General features: G+C 40.4%; 1 protein-coding gene and 1 long non-coding RNA gene across 5 annotated transcripts in view; one reads left to right on the forward strand and one right to left on the reverse strand.

Moving 5' to 3' along the window:
• Positions 1-21,128, reverse strand: part of elavl4 (ELAV like neuron-specific RNA binding protein 4) — a 79,704-nt gene that overhangs the window by 38,234 nt on the left and 20,342 nt on the right. For all 3 annotated transcript variants that reach the window (XM_058783948.1, XM_058783947.1, XM_058783949.1), the window contains exons 3-4: positions 9,120-9,206; positions 4,368-4,608 (exon numbers count right to left, since the gene is read on the reverse strand). In XM_058783948.1, coding sequence (XP_058639931.1) covers positions 4,368-4,608; positions 9,120-9,206 — 328 coding nt within the window. The remainder of the gene's footprint in view (positions 1-4,367; positions 4,609-9,119; positions 9,207-21,128) is intronic.
• On the forward strand, positions 9,230-19,147 carry LOC131545276 (uncharacterized). 2 transcript variants are annotated; one of them, XR_009272404.1, is made up of 4 exons: positions 9,230-14,466; positions 14,949-15,206; positions 15,840-15,917; positions 17,572-19,147. It is a non-coding gene; the product is annotated as an uncharacterized LOC131545276 (long non-coding RNA). The 2 variants fall into 2 exon arrangements; XR_009272403.1 differs by having other exon boundaries at positions 14,949-15,917.

Here is a 21,128-nt window from a genome sequence, read left to right on the forward strand (position 1 = left end):
CAGTTTTCCCCATGCACATTTTTTATAACCCAATAGAGGGTAAATAGCCTTCTTTGGAGGAAAAAAAAATAAACAGAAGGTGATTGGTTTATTCCTGTGCTCATGTTTGTCAGCGGCTTTGGGATGGTGACAGAAAGTTCATTGTCAAACAATGTAAATGAGGTCTGAATGTTTTACCCTGAATAACAACCTATCATTTACTTTGTTTACTCCAGGCTGAATGCAAAACACATCACGACACTGAATTATGCGAGGAAGTGCATGTTCCCTGCAATCACTACGGTTGTTAATTCCTGCTATTCTATCAGACTTCTCCCCAATACCAATTTTGCCATTTAGATGGTGTGTTGCATGTGCTGGGTTGTTTTAATTCGGCCTTATACTGTTTTTAACAGGAAATGACAAAACATGGAAAGCTGTTCATGTTTTATTTCTACAGCATCAGATAAACACGGCGCATGTTTGACATGGAGGTTTTTCACACGTTCACAGCAGTCTAACACTTACCGAGGTGTTTCAAACCTCAACGTGCTTTTGCAAACATCAAGCACAATGAATTTTTCATGCCACTACATCTGCTTTTCCCTGCAGTTTTTCATCAGTATGATGGTGTGAGTTCCAGCACATCTGCGAAGGAACGGTAAGATGTCTTTCTGGCTTTAAATCACATGCCGTTGTTAATTTGCTAGCGGGCGGAGCAAGCTGCTCTCCGGTCAGTATAGAGACAGAAGTCATATACGGCTCCATATCGATGTTGGCTCAGCTTGACGCTAAGGTTAGCACGTGCTACGCTTGGCAGCAGACAGCGGACACCGCGTTCGGGTCAGTAGCGTGACAGATGGTTGGGTGCTCGGCGTGCGAGTGGGTTGTGTACCTGAACAAGCAGTCGCACAAAGCAGCTTTGATGTAAGCTACATAAGTGTTAAACACAGAGCGAACTGATAGCAGCACCGCCGCCTGTGCCAAGCCATTAAATACCAACAATGGCATCTGCGGATTGGGCAAGAAGGGGAAAATAATGAAGCAAAATGGCAGGCGACAAAGCAGGCTGGGAGCGATAGCATGTGCCGCTTGCTTTTCTGCTACACAGGGAGAGGCCTAAACCGCAGGGGGCTGGTGCGAGGGGGGCTGGCGCTGTTTCTCAGAAGCCATTTTTAATCGTGCGGTAATTATTTACTGCTTGAAGAATATGAACAGAAGATTATCTGCAGTCGCTCTTTTTCCCCCCTTCTCCTCATCAGATGGAAAATCACAGACGCAATCAATTCACGGCCCTGCCTGAGTGTGTCCTTTTTCTGCCGTATCATTATAAACACAATTGTGTTCATTTTCACGCAGAAAAGGATCCGCCGAGCCCGAGAACCTGACAAGTATCCAATTCTTTTCCCCTTTCGAACCGCCGCTCAATCAGTCTTTTCCATTTTGCTTTGTGCTGATAGCCAGAAGCGTTAACACTTTCTTAATGTATTCCATTAAAAGTTTTCATTCAATATGATTCCTGGCTCACAAGAAAATCACCATTACTCCCTATGGGCTATGTGTTTATCCTCACTATTAGCACCGAACGAGGTGTTGCTGAGGTAGCAACACTGGGCTGGGGATGTGTGCATTTAGAGAAGGGGATTTTCAGCTTGATTCAAACCTTTAAAAACAAAGGCTTTCCGCTAAGTTAGCAGCATCGCCATCTGCTTTATTCAGCATCTCGACACAATCCTTGCGGTAATGACTTCTGAAATGCTTTCCCCACTGAGAGGAATGTGATAAAGCCGTTTCTGCTGACAGTTTACATAATCGCTGATAAATATTGGCCCACTGTTTTTTTTTTTTTTAATTCACAGAGTGTACAGAAATAAATTATTCTTAGAATTACTATGATTCAACAAAAAATACAGGGATGCGTTTTATTTTTTTGTGGTTTGTCAATAAATGATACATTTGCGAATTCTTCATCTATGGGGACTTATGTGTCAGAGGAATGACATTATTTTGATTAAAACATAAGGTTATTTTTAGTGTTTTGTTATATGAAGATCATATTTGAACTTTTTGGAAAACCCTACTATGCCTTCATTATATATTTTTGCTATTTTTCCAAATACCCTTTTATGTACAGATTTAGTTGTTTTACTCTTGCTCAGACTTTCAATCATAAAAATTTACATTTTTATTTCATTTATTTCAAATTTCTATTTTAAATAGACAATTTTTTAAATTATTATTTAATAATGTGTTTTTAGGACATGTAAAATGTTAGCTAGAAAATTAGCTTCAGAAAAACAAAGGTGCTGACCAATTTAATTCCAAAAGGTTTAAAATGTAATTTCCATCGTAGAATGAATGATTGTTTGAGATGTGGTGGAAATGACACATTGATGTATGTAGTTCAACTTTTGGACTAGTTTGTATAGTGAGTCGTACATTTTAAAAGGCCACAGGGCCTTAGAGTGCCCATAGTTGACGAAACATCCATATGTGCATGACTACTTGAAATAAAAGATTGAACCTCAGGTCTCCGGTGTATTGCACGTACAACTAGAGGTCAGAAAGAAGGTGATGAGAGAGCATGTGTGCATGTAAAAGTGCAAGGAGAGGAAAGAGAAGGACGGATAAACAATCTGGGGTGGCACATTGGCAAGCGGCAGTCACCCAGGCTTGACAGGGCAAGAGAACAGTAGCCGTGGCAAACGGTACATCACTGCATTGCGTCTCATCAAAGCTGACAGGAGTGGGGGAAGGAAAAAAAAGGAAAAGAAGAAGCCTGTCTATTACGTGCAAAGGCCCAAAGCTTCTCACCTTGTCGAAGGAGCCGTCTCTCTCTAGCTTTTCAACTGCCATGTAAAAGGCTCTCTTGCACGTCAAAATTCTTTGAAAAGCCGAGAAGTGACTTCTCGTAGACGTCCATACCCTATAGATTAAAGCCGAGTAGAGAGCTCAGGAAGGTTGCGCTGGTCAAATATTATGACATGGAGGTTCAGATACAATCTCTGATGCCCCGCAATCTATTTTGAACCTCAGACAGCAGCTAATGACGGCAGCAGACAGAACTTGCAGCCTAGCTCGCTCTGCTTTTACAATGATCAAGAAGCGATTTGTTAGCTTAAAATTCTGAACTGGGAAATTGCACCCCTGGGATCGCAGAGCAAAGAATGCAGTACAGGGAAGAGTCGTATTTGTGATGCACTATGTGTTCCCGAGCCAGAACAAGGACAGAGCGGTAAGACAGTGAGTGATCCTGGTTAACGTTATATTTTTACAACCGGCAATTTAATAAAACATGTTCCATTTGGTGTATGTGAGGATATCCCGAGACTTCAGTGAATTTCCCTCATGTAAAGACTGAAAAAAGGAGCATGTGTCAACTCTCATGACGACGATTCTAATGACGATTCTCTTGCCCGACCATCTGACTGCCTGGCAATGAAATCCTACAAAACCTGTGGTCAGGAGCCAAGAGTTTCTCTCTCTCTATTTCTCTCTCTCCCCTTTTGTCTAAAAACCAGTGGCTTTAGGCCTGGCCCTGTTTTAATGAGATTATCCAGAGCGAAGTGTCACTAAGTAGGATATAAAATGGAGGCCATTATCTGGCATTATTTCTGAGCAGCCTCCCCATCCATCTGCTTACCACCCACATAGTCACTACGGTGGGATTAGAACTCTGATTAGCAGGGGAGTGCTGCTTAAACACCTCTATGTCCTCTTTCTCTCTCCTCCTCTCCTCTCTGGGCACTGTAAACAAAACAATAGTCCTTCTCACCCAATGTTTCCAACACCCTGAAACCGCAGTCTGACCTGCTACAACTGCATCAAACAGACCTAAAGAAGCAATGATTTTAGTTTAAGACTTCATTTTTAATTTGATTTGTCCTATTTGCCCAATTTTTTATGTGAAGATACATGGTTGTTGATTTTGGACAGCCCTTCAAAATGCTGAATTTGATAAAATGCCTAATTAATTTAATTTTAATCATTATTTTTGTTAATTTATTATCATTTAGTTTATTATTTTTTGACATGTATTTTTTTACATACAGTATTAATATATACACACGATCATTAATGAATATATAGTGCATTGATAATTGTGTTTGTGTGTGTACATATACATATATATATATATATATATATATATATATATAATATGTGTGTGTGTGTTCTATTCACTCCTTTCTCAACAGCTATTATTTAAATATGTGATTAATTCTCTTCATTAATATTTTTAATCAGTTGACAGACTCTTCCTTCCAACGTTTTTCTTTTTAACCTATAATACCCAAGACATTGTGTCTCTTCTGTCTCCACTAGACAGTTCTTTATGCAAATCAAATGCAGTTTTCTTATGCTTTTTTTTTTTCTGCGCTTATTAGTACCTGTGATTTTGTCTCGAACCAGCTTGCAGGACTCAATCTCGCCAATGCTGCCGAAGAGGCTGCGGAACTCTTCCTGGGTCATGTTCTGGGGCAGGTAGTTGACAATGAGGTTTGTCTTGCTGTCGTCATTAGAGCCGCCAGTCTGCATGGGTGAGGGGCAGCTGCGGCTGTTACTGGATGGCCCGTTGGCCGTGGCGGAGTTCGGCCCATTCGTCACCTGAGGCTCCATGTTGCTGATTATCTGTAGACAAAGGAAGGGTTAAAGGATGTGGCATCTGAAAAGTAAGAAGTTCAGTAATCAGCATATTTTAGCACTGACATATCTGATTTCCTATATATATTGAGTACTTAATCATTTAAATAAAATGTGTGGAAGTTACTGACATCTCAGATAAAGGGGTTTGAAATAATCTGGTGTATGTAACTGCAACTGCATCATTTAGCTGCGAAACCTCACAGACTGACTCTAAATAATACAATGCATGACACACTTACTGAAAAACTGTTTATGCATCTCTAGACTTTCAATAGCTTTCTTCCACCCTCCCTCCCCCTCACTCCATCACTGATATTTTTGAGTTTGGCTGTGCGTTTTGATGGTTGGCTCAACTTGACAGGGTAACAATGTGAACCCTTCAGCGTGGAGCGACTGTCATGGCGAACAGCGTTTGCCACTGGTTTAGCCGTGCGCTTTTAAGAGCAGGTGTTTGAAGAGAAGCTTGCTGGCCCTGGGGAAGTAGGAACAGAGGAGGCCCCAGTCTGTGCTGCTTTTCAGCCTCAAACTTTTTATTTCAAGATTGTTCCACACCGCAGCTAAATGTATTCACCCATTTGCATAAAGGATGTTTGTGTGTGAGCTCATGTGTGTTTAATTTTGTCACCCGACTCTATTTGAGGGGGCTGGGTGACATCTAGAATCGTGTCATATTCTGACTGTCACGAAGGTTGAAGATATGCGCACAAGGGAGCGTGTGTGAGAGAGTGCAGATTAGGGGGCAAATCTTTATGGTTGCGAAAGCAACGCACCATGAGATCTTCTCAGGGGAAGAAACAATAGCTATGTCGATCAGTGGTGCACGTTGAAAACAAAATTTAATTTTACACCTTTTATAACACGAGCCTGATCTTTTCCAACTGTCTGGATAGCCATGGTGAAGCCTAAAACGGTGTCCTACCAGACATGATGTGACAAAGCAACACTACATTTTTTTTTTTTTTTTCATATTGGGTAGCACCGCCGCCATGCTGATATATTATTGGACCAAAATTTTGCTTCTCATGCATGCTAAACATGGAGAAAGAGTGAATGAAAGAGGATGAATTTAAGTAAATACTCATTTGATTGGCTATGGATTTTGTTTTGCGATTTTTCGCATTCAGTGTGGACAGAAAAATTGCAAGTTGCTCTAATCTTGCCATATCGAGTCTGATTAGGACATGGTTTAACAACAGTCCCATTGTATGCTGTTTGTTTTACAGCATCAGTCTTTTATGAACATTCAATGAGGTCTTTCATTGTCAGACAAAATCTCAGACCAAAAAGAGGATAAAAGAAGGAAAAACACTCTAAAAATAAACAAATAAGAATTAAAACAGCAAGCATGACCTGATTATAGCTCGTTCTAAGCTGATTCTGTAAGTCAACCATGTTTAATATTCATTTTCTCTTGCTCTCTGACTGGATGTGGCGTAATTCAGATCAAGATCTGCACTGAGAGAGTGAAGGAAAAGCACTAATGTTTCCTGCTGATAGATTCAAGAGTGGAAAATAATAGAGATGAGGAGGAGAAAAAAATGGATCTAAGCTGAAATTCAGCTGCACTTATTTTTAGCTCTTCAAAAAAATACTCTGTATCTGCACTCTGAAGTTCTACTCTCCTTTATCAAAGTGGGCATATTTAGAAAGGTTAACAATTTTTCCCCATCTGACACTACGCTAGTGTTTGCACTTGGAGTATTTTTGAGAAACACACAGGCACAGTAAAGAGGATGCTAAAAACAAAGCTATTCAGCTGTGTATGGTACGAAGCCATCAAAAATAACTGCAGAATTTCTCTGCTCCCTAAGTGTCTAATCTATTTACTTCCTTAATGTGTATATATATATATATATGCGTATATGTATGTATGTGTGTGTATTTATTTGTTACACTCTGATTCTGTGAAATGGTTACAAAAAGGGCAGATGCAGTTGCATTCTCCCTTTTTCTATATCAACTGCTGTGCCTCCATTTTTAGTCTTTGTATACGTTCACATTTTTTCAATGTGACAAATAGAAAAAAAAGCTGCAGGCAGCCCATAGGAGGCTCATCTGCAAAGCTCTCAGGATATGCATGTAAATGGATCCTGTTCCGCACTTCTCTGCAGCAAAGAGGGATGGAGCGACACAAAGGGACAAAATAGCCATCGCCACAGCAGGTCTTGATTGATGTGTGTGTGTGTGTACGTGTTTATTTCTTGGTGTTTTCATGTGTGCATGAGTGAGGGGAGACTTATTAAGTCTGTTTGCAGCTCCTGCTGTGCACTGTTCTTTCAGGGGAAAAAAAAAGAAATGCTCAAACCTCATGGGATGAGAGCTTTGAATATTCCAGAGAAGGAACAGATGAAAGTGGACACCTTTCATTCTGATTCCAGGGACCTGTTGTGTCTCGATGGCCAATTAAAGACCTGTCTTTCCTTTGTAATCCCTTCACTAGCTCTTATATGCCGTCTTATTATTTTCCTGTAGATGAACTCCCCTCGTTGTCATATTGAGAAGGGTAATTGTTCCTTTACACACTCACTATTGCTGGACATTTGCCCTAGCTGCTGACAGGGGTCAGTGTAGTGACTTTTCCTTTATTTTCCCTCCTTTCCCTTAACTACTGTTCCTGAGTAGTTAAAGATTAGATTTGATTGCAAAATTGGCCATTAAAAATAACCAACCAAACAAACAAAACAAAGAAACTGTTGCCTAGAAATCTGTCAATAATTAATCAGGAGGAAGTTTGCTGACATAAAACACTGGGAACTTTTACTGTTTGTGATTTTGTGAGTGAGTCATTCGGCCAACTGATTCATTCAAAAACGTCATTTAGGAATAAAACATAGAAATGGGATATGTTTGTCATTGTTTCATTCACTCGAGCGATTTGTTCAAAATAAATTTTCTGTTAAAATAACTTTATTAAAATATGATTAGTGTTAGATATATTAATTTAGACTATTAAATATTTATAATACATTTTTTTCACACATTTTTTTAACAACTTAATTCATTAAGTGTCAGGTTGTATGCTTTGACCAATCAACATCTACAATTTTAACTATCCATTTTATTATATACATGTTAAATGGAATGGCTTTTGGGCCTGTCAACAAACTCAAACACGTAAAAGGGCACAAAGCCTCTATGATTAGCTAAAAAAATGGAAGTCTGCTTCTCTGACTCTTTTTTTTTTTATTTTTTCTGTTTACAGCCAGGTTAGCATGGGCCATTTAGCGTGGAGGTCACTTGCTAGCTGAACACCTGCTATTGATATTGAGAATGCTAACAGATAGCTTTCTACAGGTTTTGCAGAGCCTAGGTCTGTCACAAAAACAGGAGTGATTTTAGTGATATCTGTCAAGTAGTAGGGACATTTAATATGTGGCATTAAAAAAATGTGCTTACAGCACCTTCAACTGGGATTGTACAGTATAAACTTTTGTTGTTTGGATGCTAGCTAAAGCAGAGCCTAGCTGGCTGCATCTGTTTGTGCTCTAGCTGTAGTAGGCAGGGAGACAGTTAGACAGACAGACAGGCAAGGCGAGCAGACAGGCAGACATGCTAAGCCATCACAAAGGCCTTGGTGTCAGCCGGGGGACAGACATCATCTTCCCTTTGATTCAACTGAACAGTAGCCCCAGATTACACTCCTTTATTTTTTCAAACGCAATGGCAGATATGCCGACTGTTTCTGAACGCTGCTCGGCCCGGCTCAGGCTACGAGCGAGTGTATGTGTGTGTGTGTGTGTGAATGCAGGAAGGAAGAAGCTCTGCCACTCTGTCTTACATAAGGGCCTTAGAGGATGTCAGGACGGTGATAAAAATACAGGTTCAACCAGTCCAATGTCCCTGAGTCACGCAGAGCCAGAAGTGTGTGTTTGTGTTCACAGCACTGCAGATAGATGCATTTCGGTTTGTGTCGCTGATACCTGCCATTTCAACACGGCACTTTAATGGCCTTATTAGCTAAGTTGATAAAATGTTAGGCTTCTATTCTGATGTGTGTTTTTACTGGTAATGCTCTCCAGTTATTACCGGAGCCTTCTGATGCTAGCGCTCCCTCCTATAGATGTCTACTCTTATTTATGTGGTCCTATGATGGCTAAATCTACGAGAAAACAACACTGGTAATGATCTTCAGGTTCAAGTAAAAGAGGAAAACATTTTTGTCTTGCAATCCAAATACAAAATTAATATTTTTTTACATGCTAAAGTGATTTCTTAAGCATATATGCAGTATTTTTCTAGTAGCACAAGACATTGAAATGTTGCACATATATTACACATATTGACAATACAACACCCATCCATAATATGTTATCAGGTAACACCCCTAATAATAATTACAGTAATAATAGTAATAATAACTTTCATTTTAAACTTATTATTACGCCTGTTTCACTCTACCCCTGCGCACACCCTCCCTCTCATAGCACAACTTCATAGCAACAATATAGCTATTAATGGGGTTAAAAATGGCGGTTAGTGGGCAGCAGTCTCCTTACCATCTTTGGCTGTGTCAGCAGTCCCTTCTCAGCCCAGCCCTGGAGCTGCGGCAGGTCTGCCTGACGCCACTGAGTCTCTGTCGATCCCTACGGGAGGGGGGCAGGGTCAATATTCAAACATGCCCATTTTCTCCATACCAAACAAACAATCCTGACGGTCTCCAGGCACACTAAAACACACAGGTGGCTTTGATTTGGACTTGAAAAACACAATAGTTTGAATTTAGTTGGATTTTATAAATGCTATAATGGAAATGGGTGCTATAGGTGCATGCGGAGAACGGGTGAAATATAGAATGGCCTATTCGCTGACGAAACTGAAGTATTTTTTCACGCTCCAGGCCATAGACAAATTTGTGTAGGATATAGAAACTGCAAGTTGTGGAAAAACAGCAAGCCTCCGACTGTAGATTTAATATCATGGGTTTTCCGACAAATCCAGCTTCGTAAACAAGACTTTAGAGGACCAATACCGAGGCTGCCGCAATCACAGCTTGAGCCGTGAAGCTAACAGCGAAAACAGCCAATTTAGGAAAAGAGGGAGACTCTGAGCGTGACCTTTCCGTTGGATGGATGGAATAGAGGAGGAGTGTAATAGGAGGCATCCAGCACTACGTGATGGAGGAGACACTTCTGCATTGGAAGGGAAGGACGGGGGCTGGGGGGAGGGGGGAGGCGTCCTCTGCAGATCTTTAAAACTTTCGCGTAAGCGCCCAGGTGTCGGGATCTAGAGAAAAATGGACTGTCAGCGGAGGAGGGAGAGAAGAGAGGGATGGGGTGGGCAGGTGGATTGCTGACAGCTCTTCGTGTAGTGTTATCTGGGGCATGGGTCTGTAATTTAAAAAAAGAGCCTCATGGGATTTTTTTTTTTTTTTTAATCTCATGTGCCACCTTGGTTTTAGTTTTAGTGAGGACCGCAGGGTGTAACAAAACACTTTTATTGTTCTGGTGATGAAACATCAGTGTACATTCAGCTTAAACGTGATGTGTATTTGTTCTCTAATGAAACAACATATCTGCATGAACCAATCCAGACCTTTAGATCCACATGCTGAATCGTTCAAAAACAAGAAGCAGGATGACACAGCCAAATGATGCATCAGAATTTTGGTGCATCATTCACAGTAAGGTTTAAAAAGCGCTCACTGTTACTCTGGTTACAGAGGACAGATCAATGTCCGCGGGCGACAGAAGGGAGAGGACAGACTATAAATGAATTCATCTTCTGTTTTCACTGACCTTTTCTCAAAGCTCACAGGAATCAAAAATGGAATACGTAACAATGGAGAAATAGCTTTTTGTTCTCTTTCTCTCTCTGTCTTATTTTCTCTCTCTTCCTTCTTTTTGTATGTTTCTTTTGTTGAGAAAATAAAACTACTCAAACTGCTGTTGTTCATAGCAATTAAACAATGTCAGCAAACACACAAATTAAATTAACGCTGGTTTCTTTAAATCATTTGTCAGATGTGCTAGAAGCACAGTTTGTAGGATGTAAGGTAAGTTATCTGAAGGCTTTTTCCCTTGATATATTTACTTCTTAGATTAACTTTTCGACTCGCTCTCTTTCTCTCTCTCTCACACACACATAAACAGACACACACACACACTAAATATACTGAGGAGAAAGAATCAGATAATCTGCTTTTTTTTCTTCTACAAAATATCTACCAATATTAAATACCCCATGAAATCCAAATGAGAGTTCTGTGGTATTAGTCTACTATGTATGTTAGCTTTGAGGCCATCTATATGCTAATGTTCTCCTAAACATTGGCAAAATGACTTTTAGCAGATATACGCATTTAAAAATACTGTATCTTTCTCTTCAGGGAAAATGGACTGATAATGTTGATGATAAAACATTCCTGTTTTCTGTTTAGGCTAATACGTTAACATGTCAGAAAACTGCAGCTGACGAACGACTTCATGGGGTTTTTAAAAACCTCGTTTTAGCTTAGCATAAGTCCGCCATTAACTTAACCACAGTAGCCAAGGCAAAAATAAAAAAGTAAATAAATAAAGTAAAACAGAGATGTCACCTCACCCTCTGAAATCAAAAAAGTCTCCCACGCTTTTCTTTTCTGCTCTGCTAATGGTCAATAAATCGTCCACTTCATACACGGTTGTTTGACGTTATTGGTCAAACAACTCATACTTAACCCAAACAGGAGCCACACTGGACTCGGAAGCATCTCGCACAATCATTTCCATGCACCTACAGCCTGTATCACACAACCTTGTGGCAGATAATCGACATCACAGAAGCACTGTTAAAACAGAGTGCCTGCCACAAAATGGAGGTCACCCTCAGCGGCTATACACTGTATATGTGAATTTATGATCTTGCTGTTTTTGCCACACATGGGGTTCAAAGCCAAGGAAAGGAGGATTTCATCTTGTTCTTCCAGTATATTTTCTGTTTACTCATACCTCTCAGGTAGAGGTAGCCGGGGAATAACCTTTTCCTTCATTCATTTTTTAAGCTCCTTTTACAAAACAGCATGACTGGTAAGTAACCCTAGACTAAATCCCCTAAAAAAAAAATCTCAGATTGAGAAACAAACTAATTTGTACTTAATAGAGTCTCCGGGTGGAGGGTCCAAGTCTCCTTAATGTTCGCAGAGGTCGCTGCACTTGCCCAAGACTCCAACCCTCCTGTGCACTGAACTGCTGGAGGGGATGTGAGCTGTCAGAACCCATTCAGGTACGCAGCTTCATACATTTCTTGTATCTTAACGTCAGGTCAGTAAAGTTCTCTGTGTGTATTGATTTTTATTTTTCTCTCCCCGTGTTTTGCGTGGGCTCCCCTCCTCAGTGGGACACCTCCTCCAGAGCCCTCGGGTCAGACTGCCACTCCGGCAGATCAATCAGGGCAGTAATGTGGGACGGCATGCGCCAAGACTGCTCCGCTCCGTCACCATCGATCCGCATCTACTTTACCAAATGGATTTTCCCTCCCTCCCTTCTCTCATTGAGTACCTCTCTCTCCCTCTTATTCTTCCTCTGAGGGACTTTGGATAATAAATGCCTCAGTATAAAAGCAATTTTTCATTTAACTTTTGCTTGACACATTTTCTTCTTCCCTCTCTAGATGAAGTCCGGTTTTATGTTACGCCAGATCGATAGAAGCTTCCAAGGCGGTTCTCCCATAATTTATCTGCCTTTCTCCCCTGGGTGATGGTGATGGGCCTGGTCCAGCCAGGACGTTAGCGGATAGCAGAGGACCACACCCTGATCACATTACCCCGTCATTAGAGCAAGCCTCATTTGATCAGTAATGAAGGCTGCTGTTCATTTGGCCCATGCCTCGTGTTCTTTCTTAGCGTCTGTTTCTCAGAGATGGGTTCCTTGCTCCTGTCTAAGAGTCCAATGAATATCTCAGAGGAATTACTCCGACCTTTTGCCATTCAAAGGCGGGATTCGCTTCCTGGGGTGACTCAGGGTGACTGTATAATGACAGTTCTGTGGAGTAATAGGCAAGGTTGAATACAGGCCACTGCAGAAACATAAACACCCAAATGCTGAAAGCCGTGATCACAGTGATTCGCAAATGTATGATGCTTGAGCAGTTTTATGTTAATAAAAAATTAGGATTTTTAAGCAGTTCAATTTTAGGTCAGCACATTGTAAATACATTTAAAATGTTAATACATGATTTTCCTAGCTTCAGATGATATAGCCTACAAGATATAATAAAGCAAGTCTTCTCTTTTTTTAAAAAAGCACTATCCAGCTTTTTTTAGATTGTCCAAATTGAAATCATTTAAGCTGAAAAAAAAAAAAAAATCCATTTCTCACTTAAATGCCTGGATGATGGAGAGATGATTGATTGTCTGAGGGTTTAATTGCTTGAAACCATTATCAGAGATTTTAAATAATGAAAAATACATGAATACAGATTGACACAGCAAGCATTTGAGGTTAGGTAAAAAATTTTGGTTCTGAATCCTAAAACTCTTGTAAGAAAAGAAAGAAAGGAAAAGGAGGAGATAGGAGGAGAAAATGTGAGGGTGTATGTGGGGGGCGGCAGCATCAGTGACACAGGCCGTGTTTTTCCTTTGGGCTACGGGCCTGGTGAAACACCTGCGTCTCTCCCTACCCACTCTCTCCAAATCTCGCAACGTTGACCTCATCAGCTGACCCCACTCTCTTTCTCTCTCACTCTCTCTATCCACCGTCGCTCCTTTGCAGTCCCCCCCCCCCTCTCTCATTCTGGATGAATGGCTGTATTTTCTCTCAGTGCGTGGGATCTCCTTGGCCTTAAATTAACCTCTCTCGCAGATCTTCTGTGGAGACGAATTAGCGCCCAACGTGACAGTGCGGCTAATGTGTTGGTGAGGGTTCAGTAGAGTTTTCAAATAAAAAAAAACTTCAATGCTGTGCTGATGAACTGCAATGCAAAAATTAATGTTTTCATGAAGTTACACAACTGCGGTACATGCTGATAACGATTAAAAAACAAACAAACACGCCCATGATAGCACGAAAAAGTCAAATATAGCTGAATTTCTCGACTGCATGTTTGCGTTTTGCATAATCCACTATCTAGTCCATGCTGCCACGGGGCCGCTGGCTCCGTTAGCCGCTGGTAGCGGCCCAGCTCACTGCCAAGGCGAGCAGAAAATTGGTGAGCATCTTGATTCAGGGATGACACTTAAATTTGTGTGGCTCCAGTGACCAGTTCTATCCTCAGGCTCCGGATGGAAATATGAGAGAGTTTGGCCTTCTGCCTGCTCTATCACGGCCCACAGGACTCGCGTCCTTCAGGCAGTATGGGGTAAGCGGCCTGCTGGGCCTGGCTTTGCGAGCATACACATACACACCCAGTGGCGTGTCACCGACATAGTCCAGCCCCTGGCCATCTCTGTGATATCTCCCGTGGACACGAACGCTGCCTGTGACGCGGAGAGGCCTTCGCTATCAGACGTGAGGCTCTTGTGTCATATTAAAGCAGATTTGACGGGGGAGTATTTGGTGGATGTGTCTTTAAAATCACTCAGATCTGTGTTACGAAACACGCTTTAGTGCAGGGCGATGATCAAAGTGAGACAGGGGAGTTCTTTGGGTGTGTGCGCGTGTTGTCCTTGGCTGTCAACTAGCCTCAGACCACGAGTTGATTGTCAGTGACAGGCTCAGAGATACACTGCCCACCCCCACACGCTCTTTCTTTTTCACATACCCTTCCGCTCGTTCTATCTAACCCCTTCACATATTATAGATATGGCACTAGTGCCTCCTACCATCGGGGGACTTCTGCATTACAATAAAGGTGACCTTGCCATGTCTGCATGAGGAAATTTCTGAGCAACACTAGGAGTGGGCGGTATGACCAAAGTATTACATCAAGGTATGAGTAATTTTAAAATCACATAATGGTATATATAGTACAATATAGTTATTTTTGTTGGAAAGAAAATATAACTGACCCCTAAATACTATATATATGAACAGTTACTATATGTATGTGTGTGTGTGTATATATATATATATATATATATATATATATATATATATATTTATTTTTCAACAAATGTAAACAACATTTTTACACTGGGTAAAAAATAAACTGAACAGTTACATGTATAAAATGTCATATTAAATGTTAGTAAAGTATTATGTAATAAAATTGTTTGTTTTATACATACACACACATATAACTATGCAGCAATTTTTGTACTGTCACAGAATATTTGTCTTTCTACCCTGCCCTACACTGTGCAAATGCAGTCTTTTCTCAGATATCTCCTCTGTCAAGGTTGTGTGTATATGTGTCCCGATTCTTTAGTTGTGCAAGTGTCTATGTGGTTTTCTTTTACTCTGTGCATGCAGTATGCAGGCTGTGTCAGCTCCAGGTGGGGCGTTGACATGGCTGTAGGTAGCTGGCAGGTGGCAGAACAGTGCTGCACCTGCGCCAGGCAGAGAGAGAGAGAGAGAGAGAGAGAGAGAGCACATTCTTGTTCCTCCGCGCCCTGGAAACTATGCATACTGTGCACTCCTGAACCTCTCCGGCTAACAAGCTGCTTTACCAACTACAAATCACATTGAGGCTATATAGATGAGTTTTAAAGCTGCGCTTGGGAGCCCTTGGTGAGTATTGCCGTGAGTGTGGAGAGCTGGTAAAATGAGGATGAATGTGTTTTGTTATGCGGAGTGTGAAACCCAGCTAAAGACCTTGCACCATATATTTGTCTTTTAATTATTTCTTCTGTTTAAGCTTGTCATGCAATGTTTGCTCATTATAGAGAAACATTAAAAGCTTTACAAATAGCCTGAAAGTAGATGTGTGTGTTTGTGTGTGAGGGGAGCGTAAGGAAAGGAAGACGTGCAGGTAAGGAAGCTAACTGCAGTCTCAAGTTCCTGAGAGGATGAGGTGGGCTTCTGAACACACATTGAGCTTTCCTTCTCTCTCTATTTTTCACTCTAACAAACCACACACATGAGCTCTGGCTAATCCAATCTCAGCCTCCTCATCTTCCTGCAGCCTCTTTCTCAAAGTCCCTTTCTCCACACTCTCTCTTTTCCAAAACATTAGCTCTTATTTTCCCCATTTCCATTCCAACACAACACACAATTCCTCCATCAATCTCTCTTCTCATTCCCCTGTGGTGTTTTGTTTTCCCTTACCTTCTGCATGTTTTTAACCATTTTTTCTTCACCAGCATTGGACTTCTCTTTGCACCAACAAACACACCTAATTTTCTGCCTCTTTTCATTCTACAGGGAAGAACTACAGTCTGACAGAACTACAGGGAAATGAAAAATCCAATCCTTTAAATGGAAAGCGTGAAGACTATTTCGGTAAAGGCCCAAATAAAATAAAAAAACAACAACAAAAAAACAGATACCCTGATATTGTAATTCTGACTGATACAAAAACTGATTAGTTTCATTTTATGGCTGCCGAATCTCCATTATTAAAAGTAGTATTAAAATGGTATACTATTCAAAATAAAAATAAAAAAAAAAACACTAAAAACTAAACTTATTTTAAATGCTACAAATGAACAAGGCATCACAATAGTGTAATGTACAGTATGAAATTATTCATTTTACGATTTACTAAAGATCACATTGAACAGTGTTATTAAAGTGTTATTAGTGTTTTTAAAAACTGAATGCTAGATGAGGGCATGCAATATGGACTAATATATATCCTATTGCACCTAATAAATGTCCAATACACTGTAAAACACTTTTTTTAATGGCTGTAAATAAATGGAGTACATTTTATGGGAAAATAATATTTTAGTCTTTCTACTTCAAGATTTCATGTTTAATTCAGTGTGTTACAGCTTCTGACTAAAAAAATCATTTCTACACTTTTTTCCCCCCAGTGTATTAACCAATAAATTGTACATCCCTGTTTTAAATGTATATATACATATAATATGTTATTTTGAATCAAAAAGTTTACTATACATTATGATGTTTTGATGGCTAAATGTCAAGAATTTAAAATTTTAGACAAAGCTGTATTGTGAGCACTTCTGTTTTGGGACAACATACAAAACTCTAAATTTATCATGCTATGCATAAAATCATCCAAATAAATGATATGTCTATTGGCCAAAATATCTGCACCGATACATCCCTATCTTTAACCCTCCAAAATTCACAGCTGGTGGAGAAACATCTCTATGCATGAAGTCAGTTTAGTTATTGATTTAAGTTCTGCACTCAAGCTCATAAAAGAAAGTAGCTGCAAGACAGAGCGGCAACCCCACAGCATCTGCTTTAATAAGAGAACGCCTGGGTAATTGATGGAAGATTGACTGAATTACTAACTAGCACAGGCAGCTAATAAATAGCACCAATCTCAATATGAGATACAAAGAGGTGAATGAAATTCAATCTGTTAACCTCTTCATATATGTCTGGGCTAGAATCTAGTCATATATACTGTATGCTCCAAAATGCAGATGAATGGGTGTCATTTACAAGAGGCCATTTCTTCTCCCTGCTCTTCTGCATCTAGTGAAGTGATAGACTTTACTGTCATCTTGTTTTACAAAGCAGCGATGACTTAAACGCTGTGTCAACACGTCTCCAGGATGTCCTTATTTCTTTGGAGGTGGGGATATAAAGAATGGCATTATGAGGGAAAGGGTGACCTAATGTGTTCCATTGCAGCTGGTTAGATAAAACCTCTGCAGAATATCAACGAAAGCAGCAAATGTGGCGTGCATTCAAAAGAGCAGATTAATCTTCCAATGCCGGGGTACACTGTAATTGAAAATGCCTACAGGGGGCCATCTATGCTCATATATAATGTGCTAGAAAATATAGGGTTATCCTCATAGAATCCATCAGAATCAGAGTTCAGTGATGATTGTGCGTAATGTATGGGGAATACTGCTCTTTCTTTTCTTTTTTTTGCATTCTGGTTCGTGCTTGGAATATTTATCAGTGTTTGTCCGACATTGTTTTATTAACCAGGGCTTTCTGATTGCAGGTTGATGGAGGCCTAATGGAATAAATGCCTTGCTTCTCGGAGAAGAAAAAAAAAGCAGGGTGTGTTTGTGTAAGGGAAGACATTTGCTCCCGGACAAGACAGCAACTTCTGCTAAAGGTCTGCTCTCACCTCTAATCAGCCTAACTCCTCTTGACAGCAAGATAACAATATCCACAACCCGAGCGGATCTACAGGGGCAAGATTTCACGCGAAGCAATCCCTTCATGAAATGCCAACGGCAGTATCTATGGTTACTGTTGTGGGGAAGATGGTTTTTGTGGGCCACCCCGTTTGCCCTTTCTCAGTCAGGGTTCGTTGCGGGAGCTGCCCTACCTCGTACGCTCCATAACCCTTCTCTGCTGTGACCTTTGACCTCCGGGCACTGATATTCAGAGAGCTCAACTAACTTTGACATTTATACCCATGTTCCCTTTCTCGTCTCATTTCTTCTCATTGTATCCTATTTTTACCCACGGGAAACGAGCAAAAATAAATTCTCTCCTCAAGTGTGCTCTCTTGAATGCCATATCAGCCATTATTACGCCACATTATGCAATTTTATTTAATGCATCGGTCATTTTAGTAACAAAGCTATGGGTTGTAAAGGTTTTGAGGTTTAGATTTCCGTGTGATTGTGTGAGGCGAGCCACCGTAATGCGAATGACCTTGAGATGTCCTTTAGCATTACAGGAGGCAGGTCAGTTAATTGGCTAATGGGCAGGAGAGAAAACGCGACTGCGTTTGCAATAGTGCAAGCAAAGACTCGCCTGCTACTGCTGTCTTTTCCTGGGGTGCAAAATGTAGATCAGAGAAATGTGCAGTTTGTGCACAGTCTCGAGAGAGCCTGCCACTCAAATCCGAACGTCTGTATGAATACCAAAACACACAGGCAGAGAGAGAGAGAGAGGGAGGGGGAGCCAGGAGAAGGAATGAAACAAAGAAAGTGGGATGGAGGATGAGGGAGGTCGGAAGCTAGAATGATAGGGGATAAGAGCCAGCTTGAAAGAAATGGGCGGTAATGCGCTTCTTTTACCTTTCTCTATTTTATCTTGTGATCAACTCTAACTAACAATCACTGTTTGTGATCGAGTCTCTGGCGAACATATTATTTTATATATATATATATATATGCAATATGTATCTGGAGAGAGGCATCTGTCATTGTGCCAGGACGAGTGGTGTGTTGTGTTGGTAAGCAGGTTGTGTGTGCTGTGTATATTCGGCTGATTATCGTCTGTCTGTGCGTGGCACTTTGAATTTGCGCCAGAGGAATTATTATGCTTGCGCTTGTGAAGCCTGCTTGCTCCCTCTCTCCTTCTTGCTCTCTGCTCAGCTTTCTGCTAGGAAAATGAGGATGAATCAAACTGAGAAATCACTGTGGACGCCTATTAAAATTTAAACCTGAACATTTTGTTGCTATTCATGTATATTTAGCTTTGACATAATAAAAGGCCTCTTAGTGAAAGCATATTATTAAGATTATATCAGATTATTATTCATAGCACATTGTTTAATCTTACCTAAACCTTATTAATACATTAGATAAGATCTTTTTTAATGTAACAGGCATTCGATTTCCCCCAGTTTTTATTTAAGGTGATGCTTTTTCAAATGTCAGGAGACATATTGGATAATTTGGTTATGTTTCATTCATCAGTGTATTTTTAGATATTTCTTTCAAAATGATTTAGAACAATAAAAAAAAAGACACAAATGTTGTCATTAATAACAATTACTGAATTATAGTAAGAGCTATGAAGTTAATGCTAATAATATAGCATCAATAATTTAATCTTGGAACATTTTTGCACACTTTGCCATCTGTCTTTTGAAACATTTTTCACCCAAGCCATTTTTGAGAAGCAAGAGACTTTTCTCATTTGCCTTCTGCAGGAAACAACTGAGATGTTAAAGAGATCTCATTTGCGATATCTCTTTCCTATGGGCAGTTTTTATCTGAACATGTCACAGATCAATTTTAATTGAAGCTCAAAATTTACATGCACAATTTCTAAGGTTTTCTTCGTAGATTTACTTGCTTCTCATTTGAACACTAAGGGTAAATTTCTCCCAGAAGTGATGTGATCACAAATATGGAATGTGATGAAAGCTCACATTAGCTACTGAAATCTTCTCTGAGTTATTTAAGTCTGAATGTGAGACTTGTCTAATAAGCGCATTCTGACTTCACCTGTCAGTGCGCTCTATCCTCCCTAGAGCTGGATGTTCAGTTACCTCAGTAACTCTCAAGGCATTTTCTCTAATCAGTTGGCAGAGTGAGACTCATTCAGTAATTACATTCAGAGGTTACATTTGTGTTCTAAATCTGTCAGAGCCGTTGAAAACGATTAAGTATTAGGATACTTTTTCAAATCGGAATGAAGAGCATAGCAAATAGATTACAGAGTGCTGTTTACTCTTTTTAACGATGCCATGTCGAAATAGAAGCGAGAGCATAAAGACTTAAAAATGGCATCTGGCATGGATTCTAATTATAAAACTATACCGCAAAAAGGCTACACTTGCCAATAATGTTATTTAGCAGATATATAAAAGACTCACGGCTATTCTGTTGTCCTTTAATCTTAAATGTAGTGTGCTAAATCCAATGGATGAGAAGTGAATCCTGTTTTGTGTGGTTGTTCTATCTATGATTGTAGAAATGACATCTTAGCATTGCCTGTCATGTCTAGCGTCCCTTCACTGGCTGTATTTCATGTATCCCAGGTTATCTGATCTAATGTCAGTCATTTGTTTCGTCTTCATGAGCGGAGGAGTCCATTTACTGCTATTGTAATACTTTTATCATTGGCACATCCTCAGATTCTTTGAATATTAAAGAAACATTCCTTCTTGGACCCAACTGTCAATTTTTATTGACATTTTCTTGTGTAAAAAAAACTAAAACGCTACTCAGTCCAAGCATCTTCAAATGAATATCTTCTAATCTAGACAAAAAGTTTCAAAAATAGAATTAATGTCTTTATATTGAAAAGCAATACTGAAAGTACCTTGTGCCTGAAATATTGAAACTGAAACCTGCACAATGAACCATGTTTGAAACTCACTCAGGTGGAAGCTCTACGGCGCCACCGTCTGAGGGCTCATTGCAAAAGCACTCCGAGGCAGTCGGTCAGATGGATGCTGCTGTTCTCCTGCAGTGGGAACCATGAGGGATGGATGCAGTGGTGTCACATGCTTGCAAAGCCCCAGAGTCTTCGCGGCCAGAGGGGGGCAACCTGAGCCTCTACTCTAACTCTTAGAAAAATCAAGTGGCCCACTTTGACACTCAGCTGTCATGTGTAGTCACGCTGTGTGGAGAGGGGTGCAAACTCTTCCACCCAGCCATCACACATCCTGGGGCACTTTTCCCACCCCTGCTGCCCAGATTTCAGCATCTCAGCAGCTCGTCTCCCGCTCTCTCTTTCTCTCTCGGTTGTCCACCTGCGCCCTCATCCACCCCTTTTTAATATTCAGTCCAGCTTTAGCCTTATTAGCATTGATATGCAACCTTGGAGTCGGACAACAAAGGAGAAAGCCCTAAAGCAGAGTAGTGA

Source organism: Onychostoma macrolepis, chromosome 08 (genome assembly GCF_012432095.1).
Source record: "Onychostoma macrolepis isolate SWU-2019 chromosome 08, ASM1243209v1, whole genome shotgun sequence".
Classification (NCBI taxonomy): Eukaryota; Metazoa; Chordata; class Actinopteri; order Cypriniformes; family Cyprinidae; genus Onychostoma; species Onychostoma macrolepis.